Genomic DNA, 18,717 nt, shown 5'->3' on the forward strand with positions numbered 1-18,717 from the left:
TGCATTGAGAATCCTCAGTACTGCAGGGGCTGCCACTTCTTTTTAGAAAAAAAAAAAACATCATAATTGTTGGCTTTGGAATGCTTATCTCTTTATGTAATGCACTAAATCATCTGTTTACTAGAGCTGCATTGATTATGCACATCTGATCCTGTCTAAGTCCTTTGGCATTTTAAGAATATTTTGGGATATCTGTACACAATGCTCACATGATTTCTCTCTGATGGAGAATGACCAAATGAACATTTTCAACCTTTTCCTTTCTCTTTTGTTTCTTCAAATACTACTTTAGTGATTCATCAATCATCACTAAGTCGCCGATAAGTTACTTTATGCCCACCTGATGTGCATGTAGCTATGCCTAAATAGTGATTTGAATGTGCAATGTGACTCCTTGAGTGGCTAAAATCCATATGTATTACCACCTTTCAATGTATCAACCATGTTGGCTGATACATCAGCCACTATTATAGATCGCTTGGAACCAATACAAAACATGGGGTATTACAACAAATTCCATGTATGATGATATATCGAGAGATGATCAGCTGAGAAAGATGGGAATTTAAAGATAGGTAAACTTATCTGGTCCATAACTCCATTCTCTATATGCTGGAGAAACATTCGTATCTTCGAGGAGACAGAATGCACAGCAGAAAAGCTTTCCCAGAAACTCAGTTGTAATGTGATCTCGTGGGCAGGCCATATTCATTTTGTGATAATGAATCCCTCTGAGATTTAGAAAGATTGGAAGAAATGGCTAAACACCGTGGGTTGTGATTGCAACGATTCTAGCTACGAGAGGCTCACCATCGGCAAAGGCACCAGATTTCTAGGGGGGTTTTTGGGTCCTGCAAGATGGTTGGTTTGCCTCTGGATGAGTGTATCAATATTGACAGCTTTCTTTGGTCCCATCAAGCTGACTCCAGCACCAAAGCCATCTCCCTAGCTATCAGTGAGGCAGTGCGGCCATTCACAAGCATTTCTGTCAGCTACCCAAAGTGATATAGGTCCCTCACAAAGAAGTCAGCTCTTGGGTTTTAGGGTGCAGAAATCATCATGGGGGTTCTGATTGTATTTTCAAAGAGACTAGGTTCCTTGCTGGGGGGTTAAAGTATCGTTTACCCCCTCAAAAGGATCCACCCCATCCTCTTCTGGTAGAGCTCGCTTGTTCTGGGGCAAGCTACCTGATGCAGGACACATGATTTAATGCTAGCATGCGACGTGAAAATTATGAAAGAGTCTATATAAGTAATTTAATTAACAAAAGATGTTAATCCACCAAGTAATTAAGAGTAAACAATAGGAAATAAAATCTGATTTAACCTAAATCACAAGCCCGCATGCTAAGAAATCACATAAATCAATTAAAACTAAGCCCGATGGAAGGATAAAACTTCCAATATAGCAAAGGCACGTTCCACACTCAAGGGACAGATTTGTAGATTTTATGATTAGGGTTAGGAAGAGAAAAATCTGAAATTTGGAAAATTAGGGTTCATGTGAATTGAAGATTTTGGAATTAGGGTTTTTAGAAATTGGGGAAAATAGGAAATTGAAGATCTATGATTTAGAAGGTTATAGTAGAAGAGAAAAGCAGAAGATAAGAGAAGAAGAAGAATAATACCTTTCGATGAAGAGAAAGAATAAGGATATACCGTGATGAATCCACCACCAAACAAGCTTCTATCATTTTACAATTTAATTGGAAGGAGGAAAATTCCTCCACATGAGAGAGTTTTTTTTTTTTCCTTCTCAAATCTCTACTAGGGTTGGAACTCCACCCACCCCGTGCTTTTATAATTAAAAAATTCGGAATTAAAAATCCAGCATAATTACAACTATGCCACTCACGTAAGTGAAGTGACCCATCATCCAAAATAAGAAAACTAAAACATTTATTATCAATCTCAACCATCAAATAACTTCTAAAAATAACAAAAAACATAATGAAAGTAAGATCAGAGTCCAAGGGACTCAAATCTAAAAGATTCGGTGGCTTGATGGCTTGATCGACAAGATCCAACGGTCGGATTGACACGAAATAGAAATCATATGACTAAATGATCTCCTAAGCAGCCTACATGCTTCATCCCAAGGCGGGGTCTTCCTGATGCACGTTTAATGCATGCGGAATCTTCAAAATGGCCCGGCGGGCCCCATCTGGAACTCGTCACCCATCTGCAAAGAAAGTTGCGTTGATGTGGGTGGTCGTCTCCGTCTCTGGTACATCTGAGTAGGTCCTCTGATGTCTCCATCACTGCCCTTATCTTTGTTTCGGGAATTGCTTTCCCTTTCTTTAATTTAATGAATTTTAGTTATCCTTTGAAGAAGAATAAAAAAGATGTATCGTGATGTCTGTGATATTTCCTGCGATATCTGCAATGTTTCTGTGATTTCCGCAATATTTCCCGCTACAACTGTGATATTTCCTGTGACCATGCCACCCAAGACCCAGAGTTTATTAGTGGATATTTTCTTATCTTATTTATGGCAATCAAGCGGGAATGATGAATCTACAATTGGCATGCATACTTTTTTCTCCAAATTTAAGGTCATTGGTATATATACATTTACCTCTCAATACATTTCAATCTCTCACCCATAAAAAAGAAGTTTGATCCCTTTCTTTGCTACATCACAAGGGCGATAATCCGCGATTGATTAAGAAGGATGTTGCGGTTACACCCACTCTCCTCTTAACATGGGCAAATTAAAATGTTTGTCCTTCACGCCAACTCCCATATTTCGTCCATGCCAGCATAACTCCATGTGGGTCTGGGACCAAGTTATGCTTTTGGTTCTTTTAGTTTTTGGGGACATTGTTTGTGTTTTATTGCTTGTACTATATGACATTTGGATGATATGAACTCACTTTGGATATAATTGCATCACTTATGATTGACAGCGGAGAGTTTGGTCCCCTGAACAATTGAAAACTATAACAAATTTTTTTAATGGTTTGTGTTGCAAGTGTGTAATCATGTGTCTTGTAACATCTCCTGAAGCTTTCACCATTTTTCTAATGTTTCACCAATTATTTTTCTTCCAGATTGTGATGCATTATGCAATAAATGCAATATTTCCCAATATTCCCACAATATTTCTGTATCCCAAGGGTGCGATACATTGTGCAATACCATTACATAAAACATTGCCATTTAAAACCAAACAGTGGTCTATTCTGCACTAATTTGTAGGAAACTCACGATGCCTCTGCATTTAAATATTGTTATAATCTTATATGTATGGGAATGATGGTATCTAACAGATTTTCCAATATTCCTGTTAAATTGTCTTTGTTTATTTTTTCAATTGATTCAAGAGATTGACATGCATGTTCGCTATTCTTATTGATTTTTTATGTGTGCAGTGATGATCATCCAGAGAGTGTTCTCACATCAATGCAGACAATCATGGTCTTTCTTTTAGATGAGAGTGAGGATATCCAGGAGCAGCTGTTACTAATTTTGTTGTCTGCTTTAGACTGGGAAAAAAATGTGAGTTGCTCCATCTCTCGTTGATATATATATATATATAGATATATGCTCCGTCTCTCGTTGATATTTCCCATCAATATAGTTTTCTTTGCTTACTGGTCAATTGGAATCTCATTTCCTTAAACAGATATCTATGGCCCCTCATGTTTAAGATACTTCTGCGACCTTTTCTTTCTACAGTTGATTTTATTATTATTATTATTTTTTGGGGTTTGTGATGTTAGGGTTCTTCTATGGCTGCACGGAGGCTTGCTATGCATGTTATACAACACTGTACAGGAAAGCTTGAACCTTGCATCAAGCAGCTTATTGTATCATCAATGTCAGGGGATAACAGCTCTTTGAAGAGCCAACTGAACTATCATAAAGTCATTCGTGATATATATCAATGTGCTCCTCAGATCCTTGGCAAAATTGTTCCATACCTTAGAGGAGAACTATTGGTAATCATTCCTTTGTTTTCAGCATGTCTTCCTTTTCTACCATGTAGTTCTAAGAAGTAAATCGTTTTTTGTACAGTGGCTAGTGACAAATAAACTAAATGAATCATCCAACATATGAAAAGTAAAGGAGTTGCCTCTTTCATTTATTGGAACTTGGAGGCGATTCTGGATATAATCCCATTTGTAGCTTGTTATTGTGTATGACATGAATTTTGGAGATGTATATCTTTTTTGATGCCAGACAGCTTTGATAGTCTTATACCTTTCTCCTGCTATTTTCCTTGTGTAATAAGTTTAGCAAACTGGTTATCAACATCACTGCTCATGGTTCAAGTTATGCAGACAGATCAATTAGATATGCGGCTGAAAGCGGTGAAGTTCCTTGGAGACCTATTTGCTTTACCTGGCCATGCCATCTCTGAAACATTTCAGCCACTCTTCTCTGAGTTTCTGAACCAGCTATCTGATAGAGAAGTGGAAGTTCGTGTTGCTGCTGCTGAGAATGTAAAAAATTGTCTGCTGTTGAATCCTTCCAGAACCGAAGCTCCAGAGATCATAAGTAAGAAGTTTCTGAATTGTTGTCTGCCTTATTTTGTTTGGGAAAGGATAAATCATGTTAGGTGCATAGATTGACTTTTACCTGGATGAACATTTACAGCTGCCCTCTGCAAGCAGCTTCATGACTGTGATGAAAATGTTCGGAAACTAGTTGTCTCTGCAGTTTTTGATGTAGCATGTCTCGAGTTGAAATCAATTCCAGCTGAGACTATTCAACTTGTTGCTGAGTGCCTTCGAGACAAATCTGTACTTTCACATCTCATCTTTTCACTTGTTTGGTTATTCTATTTATAAAGGTTGGTCAACTTTGTTATTGGGTATTTTCTTTTGAAAATCTTTCAGATTAGTGTTAAAAAATATACTATGGAGAGGCTAGCAGAGCTATACAGGCATTATTGCTCAAAGTATTCTGGGGGTTCAGTTAGTGCTGATGAATTCAAGTGGATGCCTGGGAGGATATTAAGATGTATCTACGACAGAGATTTCAGGTGGGATGTTGATTTCTGCAATTTTTCTGGGAAGGTGTGTGTTTGGCTGTTGCAGACTTGCTGCCTCATTCTTTGACACAAACTTTGGGAAAACCTAAATGGACATTCCCTACCTTCTGATGTTTTGGTTACATGGACTCCATCATCTACTCCAGTTTAATGCATTGTTAATAGTTATTACAGTTGAATCACTAAAAAAAGTTTTGTTCAAAGTTCTAGAGCCCTGCAAGCTACTGTTGATTCTAAAGATGAAGGGTAAGGCAGGCATTTGCCAAGGGCTTTGAGGCATAACCTCACGGTTTCGAATAATTATAATTGGAAATAATTTAAACAAGCCATATGTTCAGCTTATAAAGTGTATATACAGGTTTGAAATTCTCTGTTTATTACATGACAGAACAAAAAGCCAACCATCACAAACTTTGCAGGCTACCTAACACTTACCCTTTATTCCACATCAGACTACAAAATACACTTGGTCTCATAAATTAGCCCTACTCCATACATCAGTTGTACAGTATAGCTGTGGTCCTTGCATATAAAAGGAGATAGCTGCCTCACTTTAGGTGGGACGTAATTGCATCATGTGAAATCACCCTCTGCATTTTTAGACATCTGTCTGGAGGCAGAAGTGGCTCACTTCAGTGTATGGAAGTTTCTGACGGTGACTATTTTGGTTGGTTATGAAATGGGAAGTATCCATGTCATCTAGGATCCACTTCACAGTTGAATTGGTATCCAAAATGGCCTCTCTACCGCTTGTAGAGGGGATAAGAAGCCATGGTGATTAGTATGCATGGTTAATGAAAGTCAAGGTATTATGCGATCTTGTCTTTATAGAACGTTTCAATTGGAAAGGGTGGAAAAGAATTAAAGGTATATGCAACTTTGTATTATGTCATATTAAGATCAAAATTGAAGAGAAAAGTAGGTAAGTATTGCGTCGGAAGTATTGTTTTGGAGTTTGGAATGTGGTGAATCTCCAAAGGTACCTTGTCTCTTTAGAAGAGTCCATGCGACATGTCTCATCCCATATGAGGAGCTTGGTAGAAGAAAAAATATTGCACCCAAAGTGGAGGGAGAAAAGAAAAGAAAAGAAAGAAAAGATGGTGCCTAGATGCAGAAGCTTTCAAACGGTTTCAGGAGCACATGCCTCTACTATCGAGGCAAGATACGTGCCTAGACATACCTCATTGGGCTTTTCCCTGACATTCATACCTTGTCATATTTTCTCCTTGAAAGTGTGTCTTGTATTGAATTGTACTCTCGATTTTTCAAACTTATTGATGCAAGATTTCAGGCTTAGATCCTACCAATTCAGAAACAATCACACAAATTCCACGTCCCACATGAAAATCCAAACATTCAATTAAAAAGGGGAATCTATGCGGGTCCAAGCCAACACAGGCTAGGACTGGACCAATAAAAATTATAAACCAAACGATGTCAAAGGGAAATAAAATCAACTACTCATGCATAAAAATCAGTCCCTAATTCAAGGGATTCCCTAATTTCAATTCAAGGAACCCTAAGGTGAAAAAAGGGGCAAATCAATTAGGGATCATGTAATCTAGGGTTAAGATTCATGAAAAAACAGCTATGAGAGGATAAAAGAGGATAAAAACCTGAGCTAAAAAATGATCCCGCGTGTGGACAACAACAATGGCCCAGACGGACATGCATGTGATCCCGACCGCACGTGTGTGGGCCCCACTATTCAGAAAAAGGCCACCTTGGCCTGGTTGGCTAGGGATGGATTCCAAAACCCCCAATCAGCTCGATCCGATTTACGGTTTGTGCGTGGTGCTCGCCGAAGTTTCAGCTCCGGGCCGAAATCTGGAAACATGCTGTAACGAAGAAATTCGATGCAACAAAAGGACAAATTCGAAGTACGGATGGTGGGGGAAGATGGAAAAAAAGATGATGGAAGATGGGGTGAATTGGGATCGATGTGGCTTCGCACCACGGTAGTTAGCCCTTCGAAAAGGGAGGGCTTCACACCCACTTTTGAATTCTTCCACAACTCACGAAGAGAGCAGAAAAATAAAGCAGAAATTTTTTATTAACTTCAATGAATGAAAAGAACTACAAGGGGTGCCTATTTATAGGGAGAACCCTATACCCAAAAACTCGCACCATGTGCGACACCTATTACTTGATGATAAAGTAAACTAAAATAAAAACCAAACAAGGAAATCTAAAGCGTTCACGATGTTCTAAATAATAACAATAAGCAAAACCTAAAATATAAAACTAATTCGACGAGTGGGCCACGATCATGAGATCCCATGGTGGGCTTTTCTTGACTATCAGGCCACTTTTTTGAACCAAAACTTGACTTCTAGCTAGGAGGCCCTCCCTGGACGTCGTCATCGAGCCAGATCGATGGTGGGGTCCTCCATTCATACCTTGTCATATTTTCTCCTTGAAAGTGTGTCTTGTATTGAATTGTACTCTCGATTTTTCAAACTTATTGATGCATCTTTCAATTCTACAACAGCAATTATTTTATATTCAGTCTAGTCTTCTCATTTTCTGATAAGAAAGATGTCCTAAAATGCCTTGAACTGCTTCCTACAGATCCGAGGCAATTGAAGTTATTCTATGTGGTTCTCTACCCGTTGCCGAGTTCTATATCAAAGATAAAGTAAAATATTGGATAACAATTTTCTCAGGGTTCGAAAAAGTTGACATGAAAGCTCTTGAGAAGCTTCTTGCGCAGAAGCAAAGGTTCGTTATGAATCAAAATGTGTGATTTTGACATCATGCATTTTTGTCATGTTTTACAGAATTCTCTTCCTCTTCATTTTCTAGTATTTGATAGATTTTTCACGGATTTTCAGGGCATTTCCTCTTGGATTGCAGGTTACAGCAAGAAATGCAGAAGTATCTGTCTATTAGACAGACAAATCAGGTTCATCATTCTCTACAGTTGAATTGCTAATCTTAACACTGATGTTGGAAATGTCATAGCAATTCAATCTTGTTGTAATGCAGGACAGTGATGCTCCTGAGCTGCAAAAGAGAATTGTGCTCTGCTTCCGGACCATGTCTCAGTTGTTTGGCGATCCTGGGAAGGCTGAGGAGAGTTTTCGGATTCTTCATCAATTGAAAGATGCAAATATTTGGAAGATTTTAACAAAGCTACTTGATCCTGACACTAGTTTCCAGCAAGCTTATACTGCTAGGGTATTTTCTTTTTAAATCTCTATTGTTGAGGAAATCACAAATGATGACGTGACATGCAAATCTTTGAAAGCTGGAGATGGAAATATCATCTCCGCCGAATGTTTTTCAGAGGATAAAGTTTCCCTTTTCATTGCAGGATGAGTTGCTTAAGATCCTGGTTGAGAAACACCCACTTCATGATTTTCTGGGAACACTGTCAATCAAGTGCTCTTACTTACTCTTCAACAAGGCGTATGTGAGGGAAATTCTTTTGGAGGTTGATGCATACAAATCTGCAGGAAATACAGAACTCGTTCAATCATGCATGAATCTACTGGTGGTAATGTGTCTAATCTTTTTGTTTATAAGTAACAAATATTTATTAATTAAGAGAAAAGCAGGGGTCCTATCCATTAAGGTATTGGCTAGGCGTCACCACATACAAAGATTGCATTGATACTCCCTTATTTATCCAAAACATGGGGTGTAGAATTTTCCTCTCTAGGAACTTAGCTAAAAGATGTACATGCTAACAACCCTTTGATCTTATTAACATTAAAGAAATGCTTTCAAGTGCAAGGCAAAAATTCAGAGACCCATGATGGTGCACTTTTCAAGTCTCATCCAATGATTACCCTTTCCAAGGATTGAATGGAAGTGAGAGAAAGCTGCAACCCAGCTAGTGGCTTGGTTAGAGTCAATCCATCGAGAAGGGCCAGCAAAGACAAGCCTAGTACAACCCCTGTGATGTCTAACAATATCCCAACTCCAGAACACCCTGGATTACCAAGAGTTCCATTGAGCTTCCACCATCTCGAAGGAGAGAGCGAGGCGGCAGTTTTATTAGCCTGAGAAATGTGTCCAATCTACAAAATTATTCTCTTTGTAATGCTATATACACATGGTCATAGTGGTGCACCACTTAATGGTTCAATATACTCTGGGTTTTTCTTTTTCTTGATTAGCATTTTACTTTATTGTACTTGAGGATTCTGTCAAATCTTATGAAAAACAATCAAGTAGAAGAAGCACAATGAAAGTTAAAAGACTCTTGAGAATATCCAGTGGCATATTCTTAATAGGCCCATGGATAGTGCTTCCTTTGGTCATAAAACAGTGAGATCAAACAAGAAAATAGATCCCAAGGGAAAAATGTTTGCTCCTTCCGTGATATTCTTAAGTTGTTTGTAATGATTTTTCAAAAGCCTTCTTGTAACAAATCACAGCTAAGGTGTAAATGTCTTTAGAATCTGCATAAATCACATCTTTGGTGTAAATGTCTTTAGAATCTGCTCCACAAACTGGGTCACTGCTGATAGGATTCTCCAAAGTCACTTGGATAATGTGACAGTTGCCTTTAGTCTTCTGCTTAGTAGCAGGCAGTGTTCAAAATATCGGTATCGCGTTACGTATCGCATCCTTGGGATACAGATACGTATTGGTTATCATGCGGGATATATCGTTTGTATCGGGTAAGTTATCTCACTTATTGGGAAACATTGGGAAAATGGTTGAAATTTTCAATGAAACTTCAAGGATTGTTAAAAAAGACCTTAATATACACTTTTAAATAATAACATCTCAAAAAAGAAGTGCACATAATAGGTTTCCTTTGTGTAGGGTCCTAAGCTATGTGCTATCTGATTGAACTAATGCAACTATATTCAAATTGAATGTATAACATTTAAAGTATATGTGATGATTATTTCATCAAACACCTCCTAGATACTTCGAAATTAGTCTCAATTGACAGCTGGTTGAAGGGAAATTTCGAAAAAGAATTAATATTTTACTATTTTTTTTATTAATTTTAATTAAAAATGATTTTATTTTCTGAAAATTGATGAGTACTTAACAAATCAGTAGATCAGCTCTCATACATGCTTGATTTCATGTTTGGAGTGCAACATTGCAAGCAATTTGAGAGAAATTGGGGAAATTTTTCCCCAAAATTTCCCAAATTGGACCACCTACACGCAAGTTTCGAAATTAGTCTCAATTGATAGCTAGTTGAATGAAGATTTCGAAAAAAAACATGGAGAACATGAAGAACCAATGGATATCGAAATCAAAGCTCAATCTTCATGATTTTTCAAGCAAAACATGAAGAACCAATAGATTTGTAACCATTTGACACTAATTTAACATAATTTTAAGAAAAAATTGAAAATGCTCATCGGATCGAACATGTGGGATATATCGGCACTACCTGTGCGTACAAGATATATCATGGGATGTATTGGCCGATATCGTCGACATTTAAAACATCGGTAGCAGGCATCTTCTACCCAAACCACTAATTTGATTCCGAAATCTCTCCGAATCATATGTTTCCATAACTTCTCTTTAACCCATCGCCAACAAACTCACAATTTACCCACCACTCACTAAGTCGCCAAGACTGCCTTTAATCCAAACCAATTTTGTATTGTTTTTACTTTTTTTTTGGAGAACACGAAGAACCAATGGATATCGAAATCAAAGCTCAATCTTCATGATTTTTCATGCAAAACATGAAGAACCAATAGATTTGTAATCATTTGACACTGATTTAACATAATTTTAACAAAAAATTGAAAATGCTCATCGGATCGAACATGTGGGATATATCGGCACTATCTATGCGTTTTGTATCTCACAGGTGGGATACAAGATATATCATGGGATGTATCGACCGATATCGTCGACATTTAAAACATTGGTAGTGGGCATCTTCTACCCAAGCCACTAATTTGATTCCGAAATCTCTTCAAATCATATGTTTCCATAGCTTCTCTTTAACCTATCTCCAACAAACTCACAATTTACCCACCACTCACTAAATCGCCAAGACTGCCTTTAATCCAAACCAATTTTGTATTGCTTTTACTTTTTTTTTTTTTTCCATTTGCTGATGAGGCAAGGGGACCCGCTATCTCCGGGACCTGCTATCTCAGTACTTATTCGTAGTAGCGATGGAGACCTTAAGTCATATGATTCAAAGAGGAGTTGCTATAAAACTGATAGAAGGCTTCAAGGTGGGCAAGTCAGAATTTCAAGTGTCACACTTGCAATATGTTGATGATATGATTCTATTTTGTGATGCAAGGGTAGAAATGGTTGATAACTCAAGGAAGATAGTTTCTTGTTTTCAGGTTGTCTCAGGATTAAAGGTAAGTATAAGTAAATATGAATTGTTGGGGATACATTTATCCAAGGAAGAGGTGGGGGAATTTTCTTGTATTTTTGGATGTCGGATAGGGTCTTTTCCTTCGGCGTAATTAGGCTTACTACTATGTATATGAAAACTAACTAAGCATTTGTGGGACAAGGTGATAAAAAGATTTTAAAGGAAGCTATCAGTTTGGAAAAGAAGACATTTTTCCTTAGGGGGAAGTTTAACGTTGATAAAGTTGACTATGTCAAATCTCCCGGTTTACTACATGTCTCTATTCAGATGTTTGAAATGGGGCATAAATTGATTGGAGAAACCTAGGTGAGATTTTCTTTGGCAAGGAGCATAAGACAGACAAAAATTGCATTTAATGAAATGGGAGGAGGTATGCAAGCCTTTTCAAGAAGGTGGGGCTGGCATGAGAAGTTTGGAAGTGATGAATAATGTGCTTCTAGGGAAATGCCTTTGGCGTCTTGGCAAGGAGGATTTTTTTTTTTTTTTTTTTTTTTGTCTGTGGAAACTGGCTATATCAAAGAAATACAGATTAAAGGAAGCAAGAAGGCAGATAAGAGGGTCTTCTTATATAAAGCATCGGGTTTGGAAAGCAATAGCAAGATTGAGAGGGAAATTTAAGGGGTAGGTTTCTCATTGGGGGATGGAAGGAGTAACGGAGTACCTGTTTTTGGGTTGATTTTTGGATGTGAGACAAGCTTATTCAAGAAGAATTTCCTAGTTTGGCTAGAATTTCGGTGGATCAGAATATTTTGGTCGCTAGTTGTTTTTTTATGCAAGGGAATGAGGTGATTTGGGCCCTGTTATGTAGAAGAAATCTATTGGAAGAGGAAGAAGAAGCGATGATTAAATTGGTGGGAATGCTTCAAAAAGTAACGCCATCAGTGGGAGAGCAGAACTCTATGGTATGGATAAAAGAGAATCGGGTAAATTCTGGATCAAATCATTCTATTACTTCATGGTTGGGTCTTTGTCAGAAAAGGAATATATGGCCACACATCCCCGGTGTGGTTTTATAGGGCTCCTCATAAAGTGACGGCTTTGGCTTGGCTCGTGGGAAGAAAGAAGGTGCTAACAATTGATAATCATCAAAGGAGAGGGATGGGGATAATGAATATATGTTTGATGATGAAGAGATGGTGGACCATCTTTTTCTTTATTGCCCTTCCGCTAGAGAAGTATGGGATATTTTATTTATTTATTTTTAATTTAAAGAATTTGGATTTTTTTTGGGTATGGGATGGGGGAGGAATTGGTAAGGAAGCGAAAGCACAATGAAAGATGTTGTTGTTGGTTGGAATTTGGGTAGTATGGGAGGAAAGGAATGATAGATGTTTTCGGAATAGAATTAGTTGGGCAAGCGATGTTTTCAAAAAGGCGATAGCGAATGTAAAGGATTGGGAGTCTGTTTGCCTTGAAGCGGTAGGGTAGCTTTACTATGTTTTGGCTTTTTTCCTTCTTATTTATTTATTTATTGTATTCTTTTGGTGTCAACCTAGCAATAATATATTGTTGACTTTCAAAAAGAAGAAAAAAGAATCATTCATAAACATGAGCAAATTAAACACTTTGCTAATATTACTCATGTTGGAATCTTTTGCCTTTCCTGCAACTAGTTCCACCAGCCGAATTTTGAGGAGTGATGGAAGATTTCCTCCCCCCACCCCCCGAGGTAAGCTTGGATTGAACCTGCAACCTCAAGGTTTTTACACACAAAACCCTCCAAAAGAAGAAGAAGAAGACGACGAAGAAGTAGAAAGGAGGGACCATGATGGAGACATCATGCGCACGCCCCCCACCCTACGCACATATTCGAGGAGGAGGGCCCCACTTTCGATCTGGATTGATTACGACATCTTTGGAGGGCCTCACAATTAGGGGCTGTGTTATGGAGCATTGGAGTGGACCCGATCATCATATAGATTCTACCATCGGATCTCATGATCGTGGCCCACTACCTTAGATTATCTAGGATTTTGAGTTTTGATTATTCTTGTTATTAGAAACATCATGAACGATTTTGATTGTGTAGAGTAGTTATTATTTTATTTACTTTAGTTTTAAGTATTAGTGTGTGCACATGGCGCAAGGGTAAAGTTGTTTTTTGGGGTTTAGGGTTTTCTTATAAATAAGCAACCGCATGTAGGTATTTTCAATGAAGTTTATGAATAAAAATTCTGCGTTCTTCTTCTTCTCTATCTCTTTGGGTTGAAGAATCGAATTGGGTGCGAAATCCTCCCTTCCTTGAAGGGCTAACTACCGTGGTTCGAAGCCACAATCATCCCAAATCATCCCCACTTCTTTACACCCCACAACCATCCTCTTCTACATCCCTTCTTTATTCAGATTCACCCTTTCTTGTACCCAAGTTTTCTTCAACAACAGATTTTCAGATGGCGGGTCCCATCAGAGGGGCTGAAACTTCAGTAGAGCACCACGCACAAACCATGCATCGGATCGACACCAAATTTGGCATGGAGGCAATCCTACCTTTGCTTTTCGACTTTGTGGGCCCTGCACACGTGAGGACGAGTGGTCACGCAAGTGCGTCCAGGGCCAGCCGTTGTCCACACATGATGCATGACAATTAACCACTTGCACTAAAAGCTCGAACTGTTAGAGTGTGGCGAATTAATCCCTTTATCTCATAACTCAGGCCCCACATCTCATGGGTTAGGACTTTGGCCGAACCCCCCTCATGGGCCCCAAATCACATGGGCCACCCACCCTGAGTGTGTCCCCGCATCCCACGGGCTACCTCACTCGAGCCCGGTGTGAAATGTGCATTAATCACCCCCGGTGTGGAGTCTCGAACACGAGACCTCCCCCGTGGGCCCCAAATCACATGGGTCACCCACCTCGAGTGTGTCCTCGCATCCCAGGGGCTACCCCACTCGAGCCCGGTGTGAAAATACCCCTACATTAATCATCCACGGTGAGGAGTCTTGAACACGAGACCTCCCGCTCTGATACCAATTTGATGCAGGAGTAGCAGGACAATTAACCAATTGCTCTAAAGGCTCGAACTGTTTGAGTATGGCGAATTAATCCCTTTATCTCATAGCCTAGGCCCCACATCTCATGGGTTGGGACCTCGGCCGAACCCCCCTCGTGGGCTCCAAATCACATGGGTCACCCACCCTAGTGTGTCCCCACATCCCACGGGCTACCCTACTCGAGCCTGGTGTGAAATGCGCATCAATCACCCTCGGTGAGGAGTCTCGAACACGAGACCTCCCCCTTGGGCCCCAAATCACATGGGTCACCCACCCCGAGTGTGTCCCCGCATCCCACGGGCTACCCCACTCGAGCCCGGTGCGAAAATGCCCCTGCATTAACGCATGTGGCTCATCGCAGGTTCTATTTTACCTCCTCTTGAAACCCAAATCCAGATCCTTAATCACAAAGAATCCCAAATCCCAATTATTCCCAAATTTGAGCCCTAGATTTTCTCCCGAATTGAAACATGGTGAATCTCTTGAATTGGGTAATAATCCTTTGCAAGAATGGTTGAATCTTACTCTCCTTTGGGCTTGTTTGGTTTATAAATTTATTTGATCCAGCTCTAAACTTGGGTAGGCTTGGACCCCCATAGATTCCCCTTTTTGAATATTTGATCGTATGTAGGATGTGGAATTTTGTGATTGTTTAAAATTGGTATAATCTAAAGCTTGAACTCTTGCATATCATATTTAATTTCATGTCTTACATCAGACCATCTATGTATAAAAGAAATTGAGCATAGATCCATAAAATGAGTATTATATCGGCCGATACGGATGTATCGTGTCTGTATTGGCTCGATGCGATACATAATATAGGCTTGTATCGGTATCGGTTGGCTGCTGATACAGCCTGTACCGGTGCCGATATGCTGTACCCGTATCGGTTTGGCATAAAAACAGCAAAAAGCAGCCCCCCCCCCCTTTTGATGTCCCTCCCCCTCATCCAAGCTTTCAAACCCCTCAAATATATCAACCTATAGGGATTTTTAGCGCCATTAACAACTAATTGGAGGATCAAAACATCGGATTTCGGTCGATTTGAAGGATCGAAACATTTTGGGCTGGTTTTGAAAAAAATCAGAAAATAAGTTAAAAAAATCCATTTTTTTCTATTGATCCTTGTTGAAATCCATATTAATTTTTTTAATTATATGCCTAGATCTACTAAAAACTACCAAATTTGAAGATCGTTTTGATCATTTTTGGGTTTTTTTTTTTTTTTTTTTTAAAATTTATGCCATTTGCGCCCAAATTTATTCGAAATTTTTGAAAATTGTTTTTTTCAATATGATCTTAGATCTAGAGAGGGGAATCACCGAACCATTTCCGATCAGATCTACAACAAATCTGCTCAGAGGAAAAAAAGTTTTATTTTAATTAAATTTGTCGAAAATTCTGAAAATTCCATAGACATTTTATGTTTTTTGAATTTGATCTTTGACTTGGAGTGGGGAACCATTTCTGATCAGATCTATAGTAGATTCGATCGGAAAAAAAGTTTTTCTATTTATTTATTCCGTCGAAAATTCTGGAATTTCCAATTTTTTTTCTTTTTTTCTTTTTAATCTGATCACAAATCTAAGGAGGCATTTTCGATCAAATATGATCAGAAATAAAGTTTTTTTTTTTTTTTTTTGGGTAATTTCTACAGAAATTTCAGAATTTTTTTTTTTTTTCAATTACACGGTAATTTTATTAAGATCTTGAATTTTTTTTTATTTTTATTATTTTTGCAAATATTATGTCTAGTTTTCTTCAAATTCATTTTCTTTTGTTAATTGTTTTTTTTTTTTTTTATAAATATTTTGAAACTTGAAATGTAATGCATGTCTAGGGGGAGTATTTTGCATCAGATTTACATCAAAGCTTATTGGTGATTTAGTTATTATTGGGGAAATTGAAGTTGGGGACCCAAACTTACAGTAGGTCAACCCGCTAGGACAACATTCTTACCAAAGAACGGTCCGATATACCATTGAATACATGGTCAAAATACAAAAAGAAGAAGAAGTAGAAGAAGAAGAAGATAGATTCGTGAATATCTCATTTTGTTTTTTCATTTTTTCTGATATTTTCACATTTTTTTGCTTAAAAAAAAATTCTAACCCATACGAGCCAATGCGACCTCGATTTCAATACACGACGCCGTATCATATCATTTTTCCATGGGGCCGATATGACGACCAATACCATCATTTAGAACCATGAGGTGGAGGTGCAATGTTTACTTTATATAGTCGGGCGCTGGATATGGGATATCCGTCAATTTTCTGCGGTTATCCAGACTCGTCCATCCCACTAGCTGTTTGGCCAGTATATGTACGGGCGATGGCGCCGCCCTCGTAAACGCTGCGTGGGATTTTGATCGGATTCAGTGAATCCGTCCCACCGTTTTCTCCATTCCCTCCATCGGTTTAAGAAATAAATAGGGGAAAAAAAAAGAAAAGATATATACTGCTATACCCCACACCTCATCTGAGTTCCTGTGACCGTTCACCACCATTAAAAAAATGGCAATGCCTCTTCCACTGTACACTATGATAGTTGTACACTCCATCAACAATGTACCCCACAACTTTGACGGTCTGGATGTCCATACAAGAATTAACTTGGACGAGTCAGTGTCGCTCTTAGACGGTGATAAACTATCATGGGAGTCTAACCAGATTCAAAGATGGTAAAAATCTACAACGACCAGACACCCTAAAAATAAAGGAAGATCACAGCGGCTCATCCAGCAAGTAGATGGACGGCATGGATGAGACACAAACATCATGGTGGGGCCCACATAGCCGATGAAATGCGCGGGCATTGGATATGGCAGAGGTCTACTCCAAACACGCCTGGCTGTAAATCCACGGTCTACACCGAATCCAACCGCCATCCCAAACACGCACTCCGTCATCCTGGAATTCGTTCCATCCCATAGGTTTAGACGACATCCACTGACACCACCATCATTACCTTAAATTCCATTCCATCCCTCCAAATCCCACGGGATCGGTCTGGCAATGTTTACTTTATATAACTCGGACAACATTTAGCCAATTTCATCCCTGCAATAGCCTTCTGATAGTGATGGACATTGGATTTTTAAGAGGACATTGAGAAGGGGTTAAAATTTATTTTGAGGGTATTTTTGTCATTTAGAAAGTATAGTGCTTGGCACACAACATACTTAGTAAAACCAAGCCCTAAAACCCCTCCCATGGCTACACAAATCCAGCCCTAATTGAACTTAGCTTTCATGCATGATAGGTCTCTAGATCTAGAGACTTGAAGTGATCCTCCAATACAAGTATCCAAAGGGTCTAATAACAACAACCCATATCTATGAACACTTACACTCTTATGTGGGGATCCCACATCCATAAACAGTGACACTCTTATGTGTGCTAGGGAAAGGCACCGACTCATAATCGAACCTGATGGTGGAGACCTTCCCTTCCGGTTTGTCATTGGTTTCTTGACACAGGATGACCACATAATAATTACCATAGGTTCGTCCTAAAAGCTGCTAGGTGGTCATGTAACAAGGCACTAAGATTTATGGAAGACAACTCTTCCATGGTTAGTGACAGTTGTGCCCAAAGCAAGTTTTCAAGGACATTAGAGGAAACCCTCTACTTTAACCTATATACGTGTATGATCAAGATACAGCCGCATATTAGTTATGGCATGAATAACATGTCCACAAAGGATCCATGGTCATCATGATCTACGATTAAGATTATTAATTCAATGGATAAGATCGTCACATTGGCTTTTCAGGGCATACAACACCAACATATCTAGGGTTCAATCTTAGAGGAGGCAGATCTCTTATCCCTATCCTATTATCCTAGCATTTGGGTCTACTACTTGAGGTTTTTGAAGGGTCTGAATATCATAACCAATGTTGCAAATAGCTTCTCTATATAGCGTGTAGCTTACGCTACGTGGCGTAGCTTTGCCTTAATGCCACGTAGCTCATGAAAATAGCTTAAGTCACTTGTAGCCTACGCTACATGCTAATTTTGCATGTGCTACATGCTACGTAGCCTATAGCACACACATTGTTTGCAGTATTCCCGATATTATCGAAATATCCTCGATATTATCAGTATCCCTAGCTTCACGATACCGCTAACACTGGTAGTCTAAGAAATTCTAGTTATTGGCGATGCATCATTAAGTATCACCAATATATTGCCAATATTTTCGACCATGTAAATTCCAGGTGTTCGCGGGTATCACTAATGTATTGATATCGCCGATATTTTCAAATGTGTAAATTCTAAGTGTCGCGTGTATCGTCGGTGTATCAGCGAGATATTAATAATATCGCTAATGTATAGATATTGCCAAAGATTTGTTTATTAAGAAAATTTCCATCTCAAAATTTAATTG

General features: G+C 38.8%; 1 protein-coding gene across 7 annotated transcripts in view; it reads left to right on the forward strand.

The window, feature by feature from the left end:
- Positions 1-18,717, forward strand: part of LOC131258148 (sister chromatid cohesion protein PDS5 homolog A-like) — a 60,896-nt gene that overhangs the window by 7,114 nt on the left and 35,065 nt on the right. For all 7 annotated transcript variants that reach the window (XM_058259261.1, XM_058259256.1, XM_058259254.1 and 4 more), the window contains exons 4-12: positions 3,374-3,500; positions 3,725-3,943; positions 4,286-4,502; positions 4,602-4,747; positions 4,844-4,989; positions 7,570-7,719; positions 7,855-7,903; positions 7,987-8,178; positions 8,315-8,497. In XM_058259261.1, coding sequence (XP_058115244.1) covers positions 3,374-3,500; positions 3,725-3,943; positions 4,286-4,502; positions 4,602-4,747; positions 4,844-4,989; positions 7,570-7,719; positions 7,855-7,903; positions 7,987-8,178; positions 8,315-8,497 — 1,429 coding nt within the window. The remainder of the gene's footprint in view (positions 1-3,373; positions 3,501-3,724; positions 3,944-4,285; positions 4,503-4,601; positions 4,748-4,843; positions 4,990-7,569; positions 7,720-7,854; positions 7,904-7,986; positions 8,179-8,314; positions 8,498-18,717) is intronic.

Source organism: Magnolia sinica, chromosome 10 (assembly GCF_029962835.1).
Source record: "Magnolia sinica isolate HGM2019 chromosome 10, MsV1, whole genome shotgun sequence".
NCBI lineage: Eukaryota > Viridiplantae > Streptophyta > Magnoliopsida > Magnoliales > Magnoliaceae > Magnolia > Magnolia sinica.